General features: G+C 34.8%; 1 protein-coding gene across 1 annotated transcript in view; it reads right to left on the bottom strand.

Annotated features, from left to right (window-relative positions):
* Window positions 1-371: 371 nt before the first annotated feature.
* LOC148282432 (uncharacterized) overlaps window positions 372-23464 on the bottom strand; it is a 162802-nt gene continuing 139709 nt past the window's right edge. Inside the window, exons 8-12 of the mRNA XM_088225087.1 lie at window positions 12599-12763; window positions 7320-7559; window positions 5143-5280; window positions 2844-3485; window positions 372-1592 (exon numbers count right to left, since the gene is read on the bottom strand). Of these exons, the coding sequence (XP_088081213.1) occupies window positions 1539-1592; window positions 2844-3485; window positions 5143-5280; window positions 7320-7559; window positions 12599-12763 (1239 nt within the window). The 3' untranslated portion in view covers window positions 372-1538. The remainder of the gene's footprint in view (window positions 1593-2843; window positions 3486-5142; window positions 5281-7319; window positions 7560-12598; window positions 12764-23464) is intronic.

Below are 23464 nucleotides of genomic sequence, written 5' to 3'. Positions count from 1 at the left end.
GATTTTCTCATAATGGAGGTTGACAACTCTGCTACCGGCTATTCCCAAAACTCGAGGAACTTTTACGGGGGAATAAATCTTTGGATGACAATGAGGTCATGTGCTGTGGTAGATGAGAGAAATGACAAAGGGAGGCCTGCGTCAAAAAATATGGTACAATATTTTTTTCTCATCCAATTCAAAATAGGTCAGGGATGGAGCATTTTAATCAACACCTGTACAGTGCAATCTACCCTAGGAGACAAATAATGGTTTTAGGAGTATAGAATTAAATAAATTAATAAGAAATACACTAAAAAAAATTAAGGACGAGAGGTAGGATTCAAAGTGCAAGAAAGGATTGATGATAAAGCATAAAAATATCAGAACTGTAAATTACTAAAATTATTCATTTTTTTAATATATTTCCAAATTGATGGTTTAAAATAAGTTCACAAAGAAAGAATTATGAAAGTATAGTAAGGATTCAGTTCAGTCACTTAAGCTTATATTAACATGGGTCAGAACATGGTGCAAGATCTTGCTCAAGATCCTGTGCAGTTTCTTGGAAAATAGAGCCAAATTTTGGGCCATTTTATTTGCTGTTTCATATTTGAAGCAGGCACTTTCTGGGATTGAAAATTGCTTGTACATATACGCATACGCAGTACATAGATGAGTTTGGCGCCATGACAGATAATGGGCAGTTTCACAGTTGACTAAATAAGCTATCTTATGGACAATGCACGACGTGACTACTGCCAACTAACAGTATATTATCATGGGATCAACAATCAACACCAGGTTTCTAAGATAACGTGGATCGTGAACCTTATCGAAAATCAGCATGTTCGGAAATGGAAGGCAAATTGAAAGTGAAACAAATAAGACTGCAAATACACGTTGTCAGTTAACAGTTCACAGGCGTGCACGGGATGCACGCGCAGATCTTGGTTCAAATATTTGTTGAAAAATAGGACAATTCTACCTCAATTCCAAGAAAAACTTATTTTCCAGCTGGGGAGTTTTAGACAGGAATAAATTGCCAAGCCTAGTTGTCCATTATATTTCGGTCAAATAGTTAAAAAATCATTTGGATGCTTTTTTGAAGGAAAAGGAACGCAGACAATAAGCAGTACACGAGATATAGACACATTAGCAAAGACCGCCTGCCTATAACAAATAATAATAATAAAAAAGAATTCTGAATTGGACCACAGATTTCACCCAATTTGTGTATTACAGACAATATTCATTAGGTCAAATCTTGAATAAGATCTTGTACCATTTTCTGACTCATGTTGTCGATATTATTTATGCTATAACGGAGTTAAATACACAAATCTGAGAGTATTTCTCTTAAAATTACACATTGCAATGAAAGCAACTAAATATCTAGTTATAATACTTATATATAATAATTATTATGATTCTTCTCAAAAATCATCGATCAAGGTATTTTTTCCTTTAAGGACTTACATTACATACTTAAAAGCTTAAAATAAAATTTGGTTGAGATATAATACCATTTTCTATAGTAAATAATTGTCATGGGGTTGTCATATTGAATCCAAGACTCCCCCTGTGAGCTTGGTTGCATATTCTCCTAGAACCTGAAACAATATTAAAACATTCAAATGAAGGAACGTGGTGGAAATTTACTGTAATGTTATACAAATTAGTATGATAAAATGGCAGGTTTATACTTTAATCCACTGTCTTAAGAGGATTTGCAGTACCAGACAATTTTTATGAATAGGTATTTTAACATTGCTTTTCTATCACTTCCTCGCGAATGCCTCACCGATAATGAGCGAAAAAGACAACTGCACGTCGGACTGACTATGCCTAACTAAAATCAACATATCATTGTCCCATTTTCCGCACCTCAAAACTGAAATGATTTTGTTTTTTATGAAATTAAAATTTTCTGTGTCGGTACCTTTTAGTTTTTCGAAAATAGTAAACATTTTTGAAGAGCAAAAAATTCAAAATGTGATTTTTTACATAAATATACAGTTTGATAAATGAATAAAAACTTAATTTCAACCTTTCAATATTTGTTTAAATGTATGAAGTTTAGGACATATTTTACAAAGGAAAAGACGCGTTTTTAATAAATAGTGTGGTTTTTTCTTATAGATCAAGATGCGAACAATACATAACATTTGTTTTTTTTTTTTGCACATATGGATAAATCAATTCTTTAATGTTTGCTCCTCATTTGTACGTTCGAAGATGGCAGATAAAACTGGGCACTTTTAAGGGTTTACGTATGGCCGTAGCTCCCATAAGAAATGATTAATAAAAAAAAAAGTATAATTTGAAAAAAAATCCGGTATAAGGACAGATGCAATCATTGAATTCTAGAGTTTTAATATTATAAATTATTTCATGAACATTGCCATTTATTTTATTAAAAAAAGTAATACAACTAAGTACATTGAAGCTAATGAAATCTGAAAAGTCTTCGTCTTTCTTATAATTTAACCTTATAATTTTTTTCTTCAGGCCTAATAGCTACGATTGACTGGTTGGCCACCACCGTGGCTTTGATAAATAAGGAAAATCAGGGATTTAAAAAAAATGTTTATTTATAGACTATCAAACTTAATATATATATATTTTAATGTATTGTAATTATCATCACTATGATTTTCTTAAAATTTTTCATAAAGTGAAGTCACGAGTACAAGTCAGTGAGATTTCCCAATTATTTCACAATTAAATGCTCTTATTTCTACTGGGCAATTTTTTTTAAATTTCATATCCAATTTCCCATAGCACTGAACTTCCTCACTGAGCTCTATTCCTACCCAGACATAAAATAATAATAAGCAGAATTACATATTTTAAATACGTACCTTATAAATAAATATATATTGATCTTTAGTTTGGACGCTGTTAGCTCGATCCCTTCTGATTCTATACACAGTCTTTGGTACATCGACGGTTCTGACCATCTCAAAATCTCTAATCCCGATATCGCAAGCGATCACAGCTCCCGTTCTCCCAGTTCCCGGACTGCAGTGAACTACAAGCGGTCCCCCGCGCTTCTGACTATCGTAGGTCAGAGTTCCATTCAATACGTTGCCATTTTTAGACTTTTCACCTCTTTGGACATTGTAAATATTCACTTCGCTGTCCTCGTTGGAATTGCTTTCCTCGGGTTCGTGATTGGGAGCCATAGATCCGTTGTGGGTAACGAGTGAATCCTGACCGTCTTCATCATATTCTTTCGCATTTTGCGACGCTTTCAGATAGCTCCGAGCTTCTATTAAGAACGCTATGATGGAATGACTTTCGTCTGGAACTCCTTTAGCCGGCCAGAAATACCACATGTGGGTGACCTCTCTCCATGTCCTTGTTACGAGACATTTGAGCTGCAGCTGTGAAATGATGTATTTATCACGTATTTCTCGTTTCTTAACTGTAATTTTAAAGTCTCCAAAAACTCTCCGGCTGTCTGACACTTCCGATGGTGGGATGTATTCAAAGCACTTTTCCTGTAATAAAAATTCACAATACTTATCTTACATAAATGGAAATAAAAATATATCCCTATATAAGGCAAACCCTTATACATGATTATTTTTCCAATAAAATTGTCCCTACGTTACAATATTTTTGCTTACATTAAAACATTATTATTAACCGATTAAAAAAAGAGTGGAGTTCAAACTGTCAGTGAGTCACATCTTGCTGGAGGATGTGATTCTTTAAAATACTGCGAACGCCTAGTTGCATTCTACCGGCAACACTACTGACTAGTTCTACTCGTTAGCGTCCACGTCGCAAACCCTGGGCAATGAGATCACACTCGTAACAGTGTGATCATAGCAGATAACGAGAGGATGAAAGGCGAGTTTTTGGCGCCTCAAAACCTAAATCAACCAGCTAAGAGAAGGTAGCCCCGACCGAAAATCCACCAGAGAAGGCAACGGGAAACCACTCTGGTCATCTTTTCCCAGGAATCACTACAGCGAGTACATCAATAAGCAGTCGTCCTGGCTGCAAAATGTAAAATTAGCGCAGGACAGATACATATGCTTTTGCTGTAGTGATCGCCAACGTCGGGGCGACCCGGCAAGGCACCAGAAGAAGAAAAAAGAAGTATTTGTTGTTCTTATTATTTATTCAATTAGGCAAGGCACTAGAAGAAGAAAAAATAAGTATTTGTCATTCTTATTATTTATTCAATTATTTCCATTTTGGGGCTTGCCTAAACGGGATCCTACTTTCGTGGGCCTCCATTTATATTTCATGCGCCCCTAATTTGTTTTTTCACTGACAAGAACCTCTTGCAGGTTTTTTATATGGGAGTTGTTTTATTGCTTGCTTATAATAAACAAGGTTAATATTTCAAAAGTGGATTTTTCTGCAATTAAATTTCTTTAAATTTATCTAAACTGTTGGGATCAGGAGGAATACTAATGTGGGCCAATCAGAAACTTCTCAGCATTTGCTCATGTGGAGAGGAAACCACTTAAAACTCCTCAGGAGAAGCCGGCCTGTTGGCAGTAGTCAACAGGCCTTCGGTTCCACTAGAGGAGTGTTCGGTATTTTGTTCCCTACTTTAGTTTATTTTACCAATTGCTTGCACTATATTGACCATGTATGATTTAAAGAACTCATATGAGAGGTAGTATCATACACCTCTTGCAGGTTAGTGTTGACCCCTGGGAGTCGATATAGACCACTTTGGGAATTACTGATTTAGAAGAATGATTTTTAGTGTTTAGCGTATAGGATAAACTGAAATTATTGAATACCTCAAAAAGTGTTTCATATTTGGCATATAGGCATTAGATTATACAGAACGAAGGGGAATTTCACAGAGAATCATATTCTGTAAAAAAAGCATTACAAAATTGGCTTTTAGGATAGTTCAGAATTGAATAGACAATGTGTAGTAATGTATGTATATTTAAAAGCGGTGAGAGAATAATGTGCCACAGAAAATTCCCTGAGTCAAGTGGCACTTCTAACAGGCATTTCCATCGGCAGATTAATATGGTACATCAGTGTGGAAAACTTTACAGGAAAGATAAGGAAAGATCTACACTGTATAATTCTTATGACACTGCCCTGGAGTGATAAATTCACAAGAGTGAGTGGTTGATGCAAATGAAAAAAAGAAAATTAAAATATAATTTCACTTACCACACCATTTTCCATAAACTCTGTCAGCATCAAGATAACTCTGGAATTTTGTTCCCAAATCATTCTCCAGAAATCGTTGACAGTAGAGCCCATCGGAGCCTGACAGGCGATGTAATAATTCTTTATACTCTTCGGACCCTAAACACAAAGATGTTAATAAAAAATCATTAAAAAAACCAAAATCAGGATAACTCTTATCTCTATGTAGCTCAAAACGGTTATTTCATATATTATTACTATTAATTTTTATGGAATTTACATTTTTTGTTTTTTATAGTTTCCCTCTCTAAACACCAGGGTTTTGCTCCTTTAGTGAATAAAATAAACATAATTTTTCAGAGCCATACCACAAACGTGAATATTTTTATAATTTACTTTTAAAATATTTTAATGAAGTATTTGGAAAATCGCATTATTTAATGGAAAACAAATTACACTTATTTGACCAACGAAGCGATACGCACCAAACGCGGATCAAGGAAGCGGCTAGGTAAGCCAAGGGGTAGGGGTTTGAGAAAGGGAAGCAAGTCCGAGACATTAAGGATTGACTCCAATTTAAAATGAAAATAAATACTGGTTTTCATAAAAAGAGCTTTTTTTTTTAAAAAAAGGAATAATCCTCTGTAGCAGTCTGGCCCTGATCTAAAACATTTTAAAATAAAAATAATTAAATGAAGTATTTTAGTTTACACTAATTTAAGAAAAATAATGGACCATGGTTAAAAGAAATATGAAAGACCAATGGAAAATCAGTATAAATTATTGAAAGTTCATACAGTAGACACTATTTATTAAATTAATTATATTATACAAAATTACAAAGAAGAAAAAATAAACTAATTTGAGATGAATAAATCACCAGATACCATAATAATATCGAAATTCCTCCACACAGGTCATGGTCAAAACAATTTTGTTTTCAAAGGAATAAAAAATTACAAAAATCTCTCCAATGAACTAAAAACAATTAAAATTAATATATCACTAAATAAATTCAGAGTAAAACAGCATTCTATTTTAATCAGTATGACTGTATTATTATTTTCTGTTTTTCTTTTTATTTCACATATTATTTAATTTTTTTCTCATGTATATTCGAAATTAAGGACATATTTATGCATAGAAAATTATTATAAAAAAAGTAGAAAGACTCAATGGTATATAGTAGACTTTGTGGGAGTGGAAGCGGGAGAGAGGTGTTTATAATTGAATTTGATTCAGTGATCATTTGAAAGAAGACAACGTGTTGTCCTTTTCCCCTTCTCTATGATTACCGAATGGAGCTTCTCGCTACTACCCGTGGCCCTGTTATAGGTCCTGTCGGATATACAGATCTGGTGGCTTCTAAAAAGAATTTCAAGGCTTTTAAAAAGTTTTGTAATCATTTCGGCGAATTGATCATGTCCAATCAATTTAATCCCAGTCAGTGAAAAATTCACTTCCCTCTCTTCTTAATCCAATGAAGTACATATTATGAACTTCTGGATCACTTTCTTTCAGCACAAAGATGCTAAGGCTACCAGATTTCAGAGAGTTCCTTCGGGCAGCTTTTCTCGTTTGACAACGAGAAAATTTTCCGTGTATGTGAGCACCGCCAAGGAGACTTATGTCCTCAGATGCGGTGTGCGGTATGTGGTGGGAAAGCTGTTATCAAAGAAGTCAAGACTGGTATGTTTGTTGGCAGACCTAAGAATTCTGGGCATAGGGGAATGAAAACCATAGTTAGTTCTATGGTTATCGGTATGAAAGAGTAAGTTTTTTCTGAGGTTTCTAGTTGGGAAATTTTTTATTTTACTGAGCTCAGTAGTTTAGTCATTTATATGTCAAGCATTGTATTAAAAAAAATAATTAACATGTCAGATACTAAAGATTTTTCATGTGTCAATACAAATCACTCCTTAGACGTTACTAAAAAGTAATGTTGTCACTTTTACTGACAACTGTCATTCTAATAAAGCTATATTTTAAGGAATATTGGTAACTTCAAAATTTGAAGTCTCGAACTGAAGACTTGTGACTTTAGTGGTTAACTAACCACTAAAAACACATCTTTGTATCCTCCTCCATGAGCATTCATAAGCATGTATTAATACAAATAGTCGCTTTGAGCGGTTAACTCGATGATTCTAATTTTCCTAGTAGCGGTTGCAGTAATTACCCAGCGAGAATATACTAACCCGAACGTAATTCGCATTGATATAGTCAGAAGTTTCATCTCCCGGCAAGTGTTTCAGGGAAACTCTGGTTTCCGGAAGCGGAATCACATTGGAGAAGCGGTTCTTGGATTCGCAGCCGGAGGGAATCTCATCAGCTCGAACTGTGATGACCGGGATCTCATTGAACTCGCTGACGATGGACTCTTGGTCGAGAGAGAAGTTGGCCAGCGCTGCAAACTGCATTGGATGGGATGTCGCACCCTGAGGGAAGAAAATACCCACTAAAAAAATATGCAATATAAAGAAAATAATTAATCATGGCAAAGACAACGTAACATAAATGATTGTGGGTGGTTTTTAGGTAAACAAATTCCCTTGGGAGAAAATCCAGCCAGTCTGCAATCTGCAAACTCCCCTAGAAGAAAATCCAGCCAGTCTGCAATCATTTGGACATTGAAAACATTGTTGAAATAAATTTACATAAGTTATGATTCCAACACTAAGAAACACGATTTCATTTAGAGTTTACAAGCTTATTTTCTCCTTTATGTGCTGAATTTTCATAAACATCTACAGTGCGTTTGAAAGTTTAATAAGCATATGTTATTATAATAATGTTTGAGTATGTCCAAATGCTTGCAGACTGGCCGAATCCTCCCTAGAGAGTTATTCATAAGTAAATCAATTGTAACAGAGAGGAAAAACATAATTGAAAAGGGAATATACAGGGCTAAATTAGCAGTTCATAATGGAGTTCTGGTACCAACCCTAATGTATGGAAGCGAAGCATGGAGTTGGAAAAAAAGGGACGAAAGTAGACTGAATGCTGTTGAAATGCGATCCCTCAGGCGAATGTGCGGAAAAACAATGTATGATAGGTGCCCTAATGTCGAAATTAGAGCAGAATGCAAGGCTGAGTTAAGCATTATCGACAAAATTAAGAAAGGTCTTTTGCGATGGTTCGGTCATGTGGAGCGAATGAACGATGAAAGAACGGCTAAAAAGATTTATGATGCGAATGTGTCTGGTTGTAGAAGTCGAGGAAGGCCGAGAAAAACATGGCATGATCAAGTACAACAAATTCTTGAAAGTGGTCATGTGAAAAGTCGGAATAATCGACGTGCGTGCATGAGAAGATGTATGAATGTGAAGGAAGCAAAGGAAGTGTGCCAGGACAGAGTGGTGTGGCGTTCTATCCTCTCTGCCTACCCCTCTGGGGAAATGGCGTGATGGTTAGTTAGTTAGTTAGTTATATACAGGGCTTATGTAGGCAATTACATTGGAATATCTAGGCATTTACAAGACTTATGACCTGACATTGGCTGATTTAAGTGGCCACTTTACAAAGTAGACAGGTCGTAAGCCCTGTAAATGCCTAGACTTCGATATTCCCTTCTCAATAATGCTTTCCCTCTCTGTTGCAATGGATTTAAATATGTTATTATGTTTGTACCTACCTATTGGTGAAACAAGCAACTTTTGATGGTGTTAGTAGGCACACTAGAATGATTCATGTTACGCACACATAAATGAGGTGTTATTAAAAATCTGAAAGAAATATGACAGGCGCCGTGGTGCAGTTGGTAAGATGGCTAACTGTGAAACTGATATCGCAGGTTCGATTCCCGTCAGTTGCAAGAAAAAAATCCAAGAAATGTTTTTTTCTCAACCGATCTGGGTATTGTGGTGTATTTTTCATTACCTCATTCCATATCCCCTCTATCCCACCTGCTGACAAGCCTCTAAATAGAGGCTTAGCGGGTCATTCCTTAAAAAAAAGGACTGTGTGTAATTTTAATTTTTTAAAAAGTATTTTAGGACATACACCGCAAGACAAATAAATTTACGAGTTCTCAAAAAAAACTAAAATTGACATATAATGAATCATTCTTGATATTTAATTAGTTTTTTTTATATTGTTTGACATATGTGATGACTACTCGTTATTTCAAGGTTAAAATAAAAAATCTTACTCATGAATTGTACTTAGAAATTGCCATTAAATATCAGGTATCAGATTACCCGAACCTTAGAGACCCATAACGGTTCATTTATGGTCGAGTGTTTGTGATGGAATAATAAAAGACATGTTATTTTTTAATTCATATTTAAGAAGTAGGTTCTTATCGCTTTATTTTAAATTAAAGTATTTTACATTTAAACATATTTATAACATTTAAAAATATTTAGTACTTAGTGAATTCACCTTTATTTTTTATAACATGTAAAATTCTATTATTTAGAGAAGCGTAAAGCGAATCTAAAATTTCTGATGTTATTTCTTCTTCCCAAACTTGAATTAAGTTTTTTTTTAATTCCTCAATGTTTTTTGATTTTTTTTTCCCGACTTTTCTTTTCATAATCGCCCATAAATTTTCTATCGGGTTCAAATCAGGGCTATTCCCGGGCCACGTCAACGATTTTAAGCCAATTTTCTCCTTGAATTCATTGATCTATAAAAAAACAATAAATTATTTATCATGTGGTCACAAAATGCATTTAAAAATATATATATTTGTACTCACAGTGCGGGCTCTATGGCACGGCGCAGAATCGTCCTGAAAAATTGGGTCCGCGGTATACTGCGTAATGTCCTCGATTGTTGGAATAATATGTTTTTTTAACACTTTTTTGTACTGAATGGCATTCATCGTACCCTGTACAAAATTTAGAGGTCCTAAACCGTATGCTGTCATGCACCCCCAAATCATCACGTAGGGTGAATGTTTAACGGTTCGAGTGACGCACGACGGATGATATCTTTCCCCACGTTTTCGTCGAACTATCTTTCTGCCGTCTGGACCAAAAAGGTTGAATTTTGATTCATCAGAGAAAACAACATTTTGCCAATCCTCCAAGGTCCAATTCTGGTGCTCTTTCGCCCAATCCAGTCTAGCCTTCTTCATTTTGTCCGTGAGTAATGGTTTCTTTGCGGGACTCCGTGCTTGGAAACCATGCTCCAACAGCCGCCTGGACACTGTTTTTACTGAAAATGTTGATGTGCTGGTAGACTGCACCTCTGCGTGTATTTCAGGTGCCGTTAAAAATCGATCGCGCATAACAATTTTTTTTATTAAGCGATCATCTCGGGCAGATGTCACGCGCCCCCGTCCGCTTCCTTTTTTCCGTTCTATGGATCCAGTTTCTTGGATTTTTTTAAATAAAAACCTCACTGCACCTTCTGAATACCCAACTCGACGAGATATTTCACAATTAGATATGTTTTCTTGCGACAATGTGATTATTTTGGATTTTATCGCAATCGACATTTGCTTTGCACTTTCCATGATTGTTGTGTTATGTTCACTCAAACGCGGGTAAGACAAGACTGTTGAGACATTTTAAAATGTAAATATTGTAGAAAGGTGACACATAGTGTCCTTAATTTATTAAACAAAAGAAAGAGGTATCGATAAAGGATTTCTTAGAAAAAGGGTTCAGTAAAGTCAAGGGGCGCGGTAGCAGGTAAACTCGTAATTTTTTTTGTCTTGCGGTGTACATACAGTATTTACTGATTTAGATTACATGACACATTTTAAAAGAATCTGTTGCCAAAATATTTTCTAATCTTCTAATAACTATAACAAAAACAAAATCGAGGAAAGAACCCCACACCACTTTCTCATTGCATGCAGGTCTCGCTTCACCTACATTCATACATCTGTTCATGTACGAATGCCGATTATTCAGACTTTTGATTTTGCATCAGGTCTCAGTGAATGTACTTTAGATTTAATAACATTTAGTAAACACTTTGTCAGCCTAGTGGTGTAGCGGTCCGCGCGTTAGCCTACCATACAAGAGGGCTCGGGTTCGATTCCCAAAATGGTTGACATGAAATATTGATTTAAAAAGGTGTATATACACTAGAATATTTCATAATCCCTGGACTACACTCCGTAACAAGTAACTGAATCGCCCTCCGGTAGTCCATAAAAGCAGCGTCGAATGTATTTGTTTATTTGATTAACTTTTGATGATAACAAGATGTCTTCAACTACACTCGCTTGGTTTACTGTACTTTTAATTAATAATATTCATGTTTACATTGATAAATTGTCATAGTCACGACGTACTAAGTAAGGAATCTAATTTCAATGTGTCCTCCTGAAACCAATGTATTGGGTTATACAGTGTATCTTTACATTAAATGGAAGAGATATTAATAACTTCAGCTGATAAAGGTAACATTTCGATAAATTGCAAGATATATCTAAACAGTATCTAACTGTATTGTATCATTCGAATGCAACCTTCTTAGATCTTAAAGATATGATCCTTTAACCAAGAGACACCTGCTTTTTTAGATATAAAATATAAATTTGAACAATATTACGTAAACGCATTAAGACAACAAATTGTTCGGGTGTAAAAGTAGATGACCACCGAAAAAGATGTAATAAATAACTCTTGTGTAAAAGAAATAGGAATGCAATACACATTGGTAAAAATGTGTTTGGTCAAGATACAAAAGATGGCAATCGTATTTATTTATTGACGGACTTATGCAGTCCATTCTAACATTGGTAAATACGATTTCTTATAATAAATACAGGTACTCCATTTCTCCGTAAGTTTAGTCTCCCCTCTCGAGGCCAATCATCCATGCTACTTTTCTTAGCAAGCGATGTTGCACCAATTTGATATGATTTATCCGGCCTGCATAGAAGGGAGACCAGATCACGGAGGCATATTCTAAAAGAAGACGAACGGCCGTTTTCACACATGCCACGCAAATCCACCCGGCCCAGTAACTTTACCGCGTTTATCCTGCAAACGCATACAAAATGTGTTACCTTTTCAAGTAAGCAATATAGTGTTTTAACTGTAACATATTAGTGAAGTCACTAAATGTCCTGCTTACAAAAATAACATTGAATATAATCAGGAATTGCGATAGTTTTCAATAGAACAAAAGGCAAAAAGGGTTTGGAACGAGGTTGGCACACAACAAGCGTATGACTGATCATCTTACCTTCATGTAACAAAAATGATCAAGATACACCGCGATTGGTGTACCAATGCAGTGCTCTATGCACTATTAGGTGCGGACAATGATTTTGACGATTCGCCCCTGCTATCATATTTAGTTTTTACAAAAGAATGCGAATTTCACCTCAAATTATACATTCTTGTAAACAGTCTTTCTCGGTTTATCTTTATTTTCTGCATCCATCAACATTTAAATGGTAAATCATTTACTCCGTCTTTTCACTGCCCCCCTTTCTTGATTTTGCTGAGTGATAATGATTGTCTCATCTTTGCATTAATGCTTTCAAAATTGCAGATTGAATTCTCACCGATTCGTCGTACGCCGGGTTCCCGTAGGAGCGTTTGGAAGGGCGGCGAGCTTTGCGTCGAGTGGAGCCGGTCACAGACACATTGTCCAGACTGTACGAGTCCAGGGAGACGGGAGTGCATCGTTGGCCATACCCCCCACCGCTGCGCCTTCCTCGCGCCACAACCTGGAAAAGACAGAATTGTTATGTACTCACATAGTACGTAATTGAAATTACGTTCTCCACAGGATGTAATATACAATATACCCAGAGTTCTGATGCATTTGACACTTAACCATCTAGTAAATCCCCCTGGGACCAATATTAACATCTTACGCAATACAGAAATCATGTATTTTTAATTAAAAGGGTCGTTTATAGTATGCACCTGAAAACCATATGCTTCCAGTGCGTGAGAAATATAATTTTGCGTGAATCTCAAGATATTGCATGGGGAGAATATATGTACCTATTTTTTGTATCAAACCTACCCCTCCATAGGACTAAAACTTGCACTATATAAATCCATACGCAGTCCTTTAAGAAAGAATTATAAATGTAATCTCTTATGGTTACTACGTCGATCCGATGTGATACTTAGTTTTAATTAAGTTTTAAAAAGTAACAGTATAATGGCTTTTTGTAATGTCTTTTAAATAATAAAATTAATATGGAACATCTTTGTGTCTTGTCGAATGATCTGTTGGACTTCGAATAATCATTATCTGTGCGCTACTTCATCGGCACATAACATAATAACAAATTTATTTTGCAAAAATTAAAAAAATAAGTTATTAGCACATAACAATTTTAACCTGAGAGTAAAAAGTGACGGGTGATTAAAGTCAAAACCTCTCGTCCAAGTGGTTTAATTCCACACACAGAACTGTATTCTTCATCCGCCTGGACACAAAATTACCGGATAGTGAAATTAGAGAAAAAAACATGTGTCCCGGCAGATGAAAATTACAAATCTTTGATTTCTGGCAGGGTGGATGTAAAATATTTATATTAAAGGTTGTTTAAGATGCAATATGTAATTATTCCTGGAATGGTACCTACCTGAAGCGTAGGACATCGACCTAAAATATTCCTTTATCCTCCTATTAATATAAATTATAAACATCGAGAATGGATCACTTCATAAGGGTTTGCTGGAGTAATTTCTGAATAAGAACCAGCTCTCAATAAATCAAAATAATTTATTATTCAAATATTGGGATTTGTGATGTAAACAAATGAATACCTATACGAGTATACTCCAACTTAGTTATAACAAGCCAAAATTAATAGAACAATGTTTTGAGTATGTCAAAATGTTTGCAGACAGACTAAATTTCCTTCCTAGGGAGTTATTTAGATCTAAAATTGATGCAACAGTAAGTGTCCTCGGCACGGGTAACCCCAGTGAGGTCACATTATTTTTATTATTAATTATAAGAGAAAAATATGAATAAATAAAAATAAAAAATATTTTCGAGAAGAGAATATGGAAGTCAAGGCATTTACAGGGCTTATGACCTGTCATTGGAAAATCAAATAAATAAATTTTAAAAATAAAAAATAATAAGTATCGGAATAGAAGCTGAAATTCGGATTCGGTTTCGGCTGAAAATCTTTTTTTGGTTAGTCGCTAGTTGATGTACTAATGAAGCGCCCTATGCACCATTAGGTGAGAAAAATGATTGATACAACAACAACAAACCATTACGCTATTTCCCAGTAAAGGGAGGCAGAGAGGATAGAACGCCACATCAATCTATCTTTGCAAACAGATCTCGCTTCCTTTACATTCATACATCTTCTCATGCACGCGCGCCGATTATTCCGACTTTTGACATGTGCATCTTCAAGTATTTTTTGGATTTGGTCATGCCATGTCTCTCTCGGTCTCCCTCTATTTCCGCATCCATCAACATTCGCATCGTAAATATTCTCAGCCGTTCTTTCGCTGTCCATTTGCTTTACACGTCCAAACCAGCGCAGGGCTCCTTTCTTGATTTTGTCGATAACGCTTATCTCAGTCTTAAGCTAGGGTTTCCTAGGACAGCGGTGCCCGTATCTTAACGGCCGTAGTGAACGGTGATGCGGTGGACAGCCGTCGTAACAGTGACTAGAAAATGATTTTCTAGGAAAACGGTGTTAAATGGTGTTGATAACACCGATTTCCTAGGAAACCACTCTCTAGTCCCCGTTACAACTGCTGTATACCGCATCACCGTTCACTACGGCCGTTAAGATACGGGCACCGCTGTCCTAGGAAACCCTAGCTTTACATAATGTACAGATCTCGACATTTGCGCATCTATCGTACATAGTTTCACCACACATTCGCCTGAGAGATCGCATTTCGACAGCATTCAGCCTACTTTCATTCCTGTTTTTCCAAGTCCATACTTTGCTCCTATACATCAGGGTCGGGACCAGGACTCCATTGGGAACCGCTAATATTGAAAAATATAAAAGGATTTTGTAAATAAATGCAATTATGTTCCGATTAACCAAACTTTAGTTTAGAACTGATTTTGACCTGTAAAAACAAAGGCAAAATATCAGAGAGTAATATTTTTAAAACCATTTTATTTTCTTGAGTCCAATAACCACATTTTCCTGTACTTTTTATTTGCTGTGTTTGCATTTTGAACAAAACATGCGTTTCATAATTTAAAATGGAACAAGTCAAACATTGATCCTTTTCTCTTGCTAATCATATCCAATTCTGTAATACGAAGCTCAAAAATATGCAATACATAAAGAATAATTATCTAAATGTCTTTGGCCACACAGACACAGGGCCGCAGTCCGCATCAGAATAACTGCCATTGTTTGGCCTAATGGAACCTAACCTTTTGGAGCTGGTGGACACAAAATAAAAAATAATTTACTTTATTAATAATGAGGAACTTCAGCCCTACGGGAAATTGTATACAAAAAATGTTTTCTTACGCGGGGTAAAAATTAGAGCATTAAATTGTACCACAAAATTTCTTGAAAATGCACAGAAAAAATAATAAAAAATACTTTGATAAAAACGCACTACTTTAAATGACGTCACTGGTTCATGTGAATCAACCTATGATCTGAGAGCTATGGAAGATTTCTGGTCTGCTTGTCGCTTCTGGACCAATAGAAAGAGCTGAATGAGAATAAGCGGAAATGAACCTCTGACGTTACACGCGGAGTTATTTCAGAAATACAAAACTTTGAAAAATCGTAGCGCCGATAATACGATATATAAAAAAAAAAAAAAAAAATTTTTTACTTAGTTTAACAGTCTATTAACAAATAAAAAATTTAAAAAAAAACACTGAACTTCCTCATTACAATATTAAAGTTTGTCCAAATGTTCATAGACAAAATACTGGATTTCACCCCCTCGGGGGTCATTAAGATTAACAAATTACAACAGGGATGGAGAATACCTTAAATAAGGGAATATGGAAGTCAAGGCATTTACAGGGCTTATGACCTGTCATTGGCTGGTTTAAGTGGCCACTTTACACACTGTGTAACATTCACCATTTTGCCTATGTTTGAACATCCATATTTCTTCAATTCTTCCATCTGTTGATTTTGAACCTGACGCCTGAAAACAATTTTTGGTTTCATTACAATGTGAAATCCAGTATTTTGTCTATGAACATTTGGACAAACTCAAATATTGTAATGAAACCATCTGGTCCAAGAAGAAGTTTAAAAATTGAAAAATTGTTTTCAGGCGTTGCCTAGTATGTGAAATAATTCAGTCAGATGAATCTCTTCACAACAATAAAGGTTTCAGCTCTTTAACTTCACTAAAAACAACAGATGGAAGAATTGAAGAAATATGGATGTTCAAACATAGGCAAAATGGTGAATGTTACACAGTGTGTAAAGTGGCCACTTAAACCAGCCATTTTTTATTTAGAAATTAAGATCTAAATACAGGTAAACGTCGTTTTGCGCCGGTTCGATTTACGCCGATTTACAATTGAACGTAGTTATGCAGAAAGCAGCCAGCCATAGAAAAGTGAAACTGAGATAATAGCACATTTGTGAATATAGTGAATAATCAAGTCTTTAACAGTTGGAATGTTTTTGACTTTGACAAATGATAAACAATGTGTATATAGATTTTTTTAAATATAATACACAAGAATCTAAATACGTATTTAATAGTTTTAATATTTTTTAAGTACCGTAAGATTTTTCTAGTGCTGCGGATGTTTTCTTCAAATTGAAAAATGTCGTTTTTGTGATCTGCACCATGTTCAAAAGACGATTACAGTTTTTGTATGAAAGCGGCCTGGCTGTTCTTAGCAGAATTTAGAATTGACCTCACTGCACCCGACAACACAAATATCTCATTTTTTCTAATTCAATTGAACGTAGTTATACAGAAAGCAGCCATAAAACAGTGAAACTGAGATAATAGCCATTTTGTGAAAATAGTGAAATATTAAATCTACACAATAGTTGGAACGTTTTTACTTTAACAAACGATAAACAATGAATACGTAAGTTTTTTTTATATATTATAAACAAAAATCTTATTATGTATTGGACCAGTTTAAAGATTTTTAAAGCACCATAAGATTTTTCTAGTTTTGTGGGTGTTTTCTGCAAATTATTAATTGCCGTTTTTGTGATCGACACCTTTTTCCGAAGGTGATTAATACAGTTTTTTTGTATGAACGCGGTCTGGCTGTCTTTAGCAAAACATAGAATCGACCTTACTGCACCCGATAACACCAATATCTCATTTTTCCAAAATTGTGGACTGGCTGCTTTCTGCATAACTACGTTCAATTACGTCAGTTGGTGCCGGCGTGGGATTCCCCGGTTCTGCCCACACCAGGGCCCCGATTACAATGGGATTTTAATAAATATTATATTATCTTCAATTTTATGTACAATTTAAAATTAAGTTTTATGAATGAAAAGCGGAATATGCATACAATTTTGTCTTCTTATCGTGTTCAATTATAGGTTACCGACGAAGATACTTTAAATGTTCATGCAAATATACTCATTTTCGTACACAAATGTCGGTTTTTCTTCAAGACAATCGAAAATAACTCTGTTAACTTCCCACTGTAATCGGGGCCCAGACGACAGTAGGCGCCGCGATTCTAATAGAATACACACTTTTACACGTTGTTTTATTCTATTACCGTGTACGCAAGCAGCCTACTATGAGTGTGCAATTGTTTCCGAGTTAGTTTTCGTTTTGTTTTTAAGAAAAATAAAAAGGTATGATTTTATTTTTAATTTATAAAATTAAAAGAATATTAAAATATTTGTAGTTTATGCTATGATTCTGCAAAAAAGTAAGCAACAATCAAGGCAAATGAAATTGGATGCAACAATGTTTGATTATGTCCAAATGCTTGCAGACTGGCTGGATTTCCTCCCAGGGAGTTGTTCTTATTAAAATTTATTTCAACAGAGAGGGAAAATGTTTTTGAGAAGGGAATATGGAAGTTTTACTTCACAAAAGTCAGCAGATGTAAGAGTTGAGGAAATGTGGATGCTTAAACATGGGCAGAATGGTGAATGTTACACAGTGTGTAAAGTGGCTGCTTAAACCAGCCATGACAGGTCATAAGCCCTGTGGATGCCTAGACTTCCATATTCCCTTCTCAAAAACATTTTCCCTCTCTGTTGAAAGAAATTGGATGCTTTTAAAAAAAAGTGTGAGAATTCAATTAAGTGCCATCAAATTAGTGAGTTAGTATTTATTATAAAAAAAAACATTATTTATATCAGGAGTTTATTAGTTATTTTGTAAACGAATTTAAACTGTATATATTAAATACATTTAAAATTTATTTTGAATATATAAGGGATATGTGTTAAATAAACATGTTAGATTGTTCTTAGAATTTCGACACGGAATCTAACCGTATATCTTGCATTATATTGGTGTTCATTTTACGCCGATTTTCTTTACGCCGGTGTCTCTCAGAACAGAACCCCGGCGTAAAACAACGTTTACCACCAAACGTGACAATTTTGCCCAGTTTTACCAAACTTTTACAACATCATAGAATTTTTGTATGGGACTACTCCTATCCATTTTGTTGAATGGTGATAGTAATTATTCTGAGGTGGGGTGTAGAATTATTTATGCACTTTTCGAAGGCAAAACAACATCAATGATCCTATTATTTAAACATAAACAGCATTTTTCGCCCAAAAAGTAGTAATAAACCGTATGATAAAGATGATAAAACCTAAAATAACAGTTAATAACCAAGTGGGCAAAATTGTCAACAAGTCCAGACTTATGATGAATGTCTCAAAATCTGTTGATTCATCAACCAAGTAGGCATCAGATTCTGTTGTGCCCGTATCGCTATGACAAGTTTTTCAATGTTCTCCTTTGCTTACACCTTAGTGTAGGTATCTTTTGATCCTGATGGCAAAGAAAAATCGGATGGATTGTAATCCAATTGCTGTGTGGTATAAACATTTTTGATGAAAACACTAGCTAAGAAATCTTAGACAATTTTGCCCACTTAAATATCTATTGTGTTTATTCATACTACTTTGTTCATAATACTTTCTATGGCGTTGTTATTATTTATGCAATGAAATATGTAAAACTTACTTGCCTCGTTTCAACACAAACTCCGCAAAAACAAAAGTTTTGACACTATTTATAAATATACAAAAACAGACCTTCAAGTTTAACTTCAAATTTCAAAAATTTATTTACTTCATTTACTGAAACTGGCGATACATTAAATATTTAGTTTTGCCATGGAACTATCTAAATGTACTTACTCAATGTAATTCTAATGATACGCGTAATTTTTCCTACTGTAATACATGAGGATTTCGGCAGTGGGCAAAATTATCATGTTTGACGGTACCTATACTCCCTAGGAAGGAAATCCAGCCTGTCAAAAACATTTGGACCTACTCAAAACACTGTTGATTTGCCTCTGGTGTAATGGTCAGTACGTTTGCGTACCATGCGAGAGGCCTCGGGTTCGATTCCCGACATGGTTGACTTGAAATATTTATTTAGAAAGACGTTTTAACACTAGAATATTTCATAGTCCCTGGGCTGACGTAAGTAAGCGTAAGACTGATTGTCTTACTTTATTTAACAAAAACGATCGAGATACGCTGCGATTTGTGTACCGGTTCAGTGCCCTATGCACCGTTTGGTGCAGAAAGAGAATGACAATGATGTTATATCGCGGGGCAGTTACCGTATTTTTTGGACCTGAATTCGGATTTAATCTAAAATTTAACCAAAAATTGAGGTGCAAATTATCTTCTATATGTATGAAATTTTACGTCTTTAACCTAGTCGCGTTTTTTCAGTACTAAATCAAGCATTACAAATATTATTTTTGAAGATTCTCTATTTGGAAACTAATATTTCTATTGTGTGTTTTATAATATAAATAATATAGGTATCCATAAATGAAATATAAACATAATTGAGGGTACTATTTGCAAACCCGGCAACATCCATCTTTCTTTATTTTGAGGAAATCGCAATAAACTGATACAATACTTGACTTCAAATTTTTTTTAAACTTCAATTTTTTATCATAATCAGTAAATATTTTACACGTAAGCAGTGATGATATAAGCATTATTGTGTCAAGAAACAGTAGTGAAATAATACATTTAAATTATACATTCCAACTTTACAATACTCAAGTAGAGGTTGCCATGTTTGCAACAAATCCGACAATTTAAAAGTCAAGTTCTTAATAGTATATATAGTTATAGTATTTTGTTTATTATTTATTTATTCATATTTTTCGCCTACAAACTATAATTACTAATAAAAATAATGTGACCTCACTGGGGTTTCCCGTGCCGAGGACACTTAACAATATACTTTTTTGAAATTATATTTGAGAATAAACAAAGAGGACTAACTTGAAAAACAAAGATAATTAACAAATATTCAGACAGTTTTAAAAACAAGGTATTTATGTACATCTATATTATTTATATTACAAAACACACAATAAAAATATCAAAAACCTAACATAAGCTATACACTTGTGGAGCAGTTGATTCAATATTGGTATGGGCGAATGAGACAATCTATTTTACTTCTACCTAGCTTCACTTTCCATTTTTTTATAACCTTTTTAAGCGTTTTCTCGTTACTAATTTTGTTTTAATAGGTAGTGGAAGTAGGTTATAGATTTTAATTGAATAATACTCAAAATCCTTTTGTCCGAAAGTGGTATTAGTTTGTATTTGTTTAAGTTGTCTATGTGTTGAGGATCTAGTGATTAAATTATTTGTATGTGATGTATTGTAGGGGTTATGTCTTTCATTTGAGTAAGAGTAGTTTTTGAATCTATAAGTGAGTATTGTTTTAGCGTATAATTGTTTTGGTGTCATAAGTTGTGAATTATGGAATATTTCAGTAGATGTCTGTATCGGGACTCGGAGTATTATATTAATTATGGATTTATGTGCAACAAATACACTATTTAGAACTGTGTCACTCGCACCACCCCAACCGATTATACCGTACTCCAAAATTGATTGGCACAATGCAAAATAAATCTTTAAAAGTTCCTGTACATTAATTATATTTCGAATTGTTTTGAATATATACGTTAGTCTCTTAAGTTTCTTAGTAATATTTTCAATATGCTGTTTCCACTTTAAATTTATATCAATAATATCTCCTAAGTATTTGACATTGTCTGTCCTATCCAATATTGGGCAATTACAATGAGCACTTTGAAGACAATTATTATTATGTAGTTTGATGTTAAAATATCTATACATCTTTGCAATATCTCGCAGCAGTCTCTTGCAATGGTCTCTTCCCTTAGACAAAATCCAGACTTGTACACTCATTCTAAAAATGTCTTTCGTTTTGGAAAACTTAATATGTTACTCACACTCACAACAAGATAAATTCCTCTGAGCAAATGTCGTTCGTGTTTTTGTAATTAAATAATTCAAATTACAAGAAAACCTCGTACGAGCATTCTGCTGGGATCTACTCTTGTAGCCGCATGGCCAGAAACGTGTCACACCTTCATGAATTGGAACAATGTCTCAGATGGGAAAGTGGGGGGACATCGCATCATCACTCTTAGTATTAATTTTTGTACGTTTATTAGGGGTTCATGATAGACGCCGTGCAACCTCCCCAGCCCACTACACCGTTGGTTGCCACTGACTGGAAAAGAGCGAAATACACATAGAAATGGGGCATAAGTTTTCTTTCGAGCCGATAATCTTAGAACGACCGAAGAGTCACCAAACTCGATTGGTAAAATAAGCGATAGAGATTTACAAACATTCTGACAATATAAACAGAGATGATGGGATGCGATGAACATCATCCTAGTAGCCAGTTATAAAGGAATCACATATGAGCAAACAGCATGTGTTTGCCACATGTGCCACTATGACTACCCAAAATCTACGAAAGCTACCCTTCGGATATTTTTATCTGTTTTGCTATCCATAGTGTTGAAACGGTGCTTTATCAGTTTAGTTTTTTTTATTGTTTACTTTTTAGCATGAACACTTTCGCTGTCCATTCGCTCTACATGTCCAAACCAACGCAGCACCCCTTTCTTAATTCTGTCAATAATGCATGTCTCAGCCTTACACACTTCACGGATCTCGACATTTGTGCACCTATCATACATCGTTTTACCACACATTCGCCTGAGGGATCGCATTTCGACAGCATTCAACCTACTTTCATCATTATTTTTCCAATTCCATACTTCGCTCCCATACATTAGAGTTGGAACTAGAACTCCGTTGTGAACTGCTAGTTTAGCCTCCTGCGATAAACATTTGTTTGCCAAAGTAGATTTTAGTGCACCGTTCACCCTGTTCCCGGCACTCACCCTCCTTTCAATATCTTTATCGGCCTTTCCGTCCCTAGTAAACATACTTCCCAGGTACACAAATTCTTCTACCTGATTCAGAATATCTCCGTTCACGCTGATCTCACATTTAGTTATATTTTCATCCCTTTCAAAAACCATCACTTTCGATTTATCAACATTCATAAGCAAATCGCTTTTCTTGCATACCTCGTAGACTTTTGTTACTAAGAATTGAAGGTCTTCTTTGCTGCTAGCAAGAAGCACGGCATCATCCGCATACAGAAGACAGTTAACAGTTATACCATTCATTTTTACAACTATCAAATATCTAAAATTAGTAAATGGGGTGTAGAATTCCAACCGCCCATATGCTCAGTAGCTGCAATACTTGTTGCAATCTAACTTGTATTTTTATAAATTTGTTTTTTATTTAATTTTTTGAAATATCACTAAAACTCTAAAGTTCATTGTCAAATAAAAAATGTAAATAGGGGCTAGATTTCTTACTGTCCATGCGCTATGTAGCTGCAAGACGTGCTGTTATATATCATAATCACCTTTTATTATGAACACTTTAAACATTTAGTATTATGCTCAATGTTTGTTTTGTAAATTTATTGATAATTTTAAGTTGCTAGAATTTCGCGAGCATTGGACGATTCCATGCACTTTGTAGCTGCAAGACGATTATTAATCTAGCTTTAATAGGTAAATGTTATCAACTATCAAATACCTGAATTTAGTAAATGGGGTCTAGAATTCCAACCGTCCATGCGCTCAGTAGCTGCATGACTTGTTGTTATCTAACTTCTATTTATATAGATTTGTTTATTATTTCATTTTTAAAAATATCACTCAAACTCTTAACTTCATTGTCAAATAAAAAAAAAAGTGAATAAAAGTTAGATTTCTTATTGTCCGTACGCTCTGTAGCTGCAAGACGTGCTGGGATATTTATTTATTGTACAGCGCCCTCGGGGTGATTTTCACAAAAATGGCGCTATATAAAAAAACTTATTGTGCTTATAAATTCCTTAAAGTGCTTAAATTGCTTATAAAG

Source organism: Micrasema longulum, unplaced genomic scaffold (genome assembly GCF_059751315.1).
Source record: "Micrasema longulum isolate JH-2025_06_02 unplaced genomic scaffold, ASM5975131v1 h1tg000330l, whole genome shotgun sequence".
NCBI lineage: Eukaryota > Metazoa > Arthropoda > Insecta > Trichoptera > Brachycentridae > Micrasema > Micrasema longulum.
This window is presented reverse-complemented; position numbering and strand designations above follow the sequence as displayed.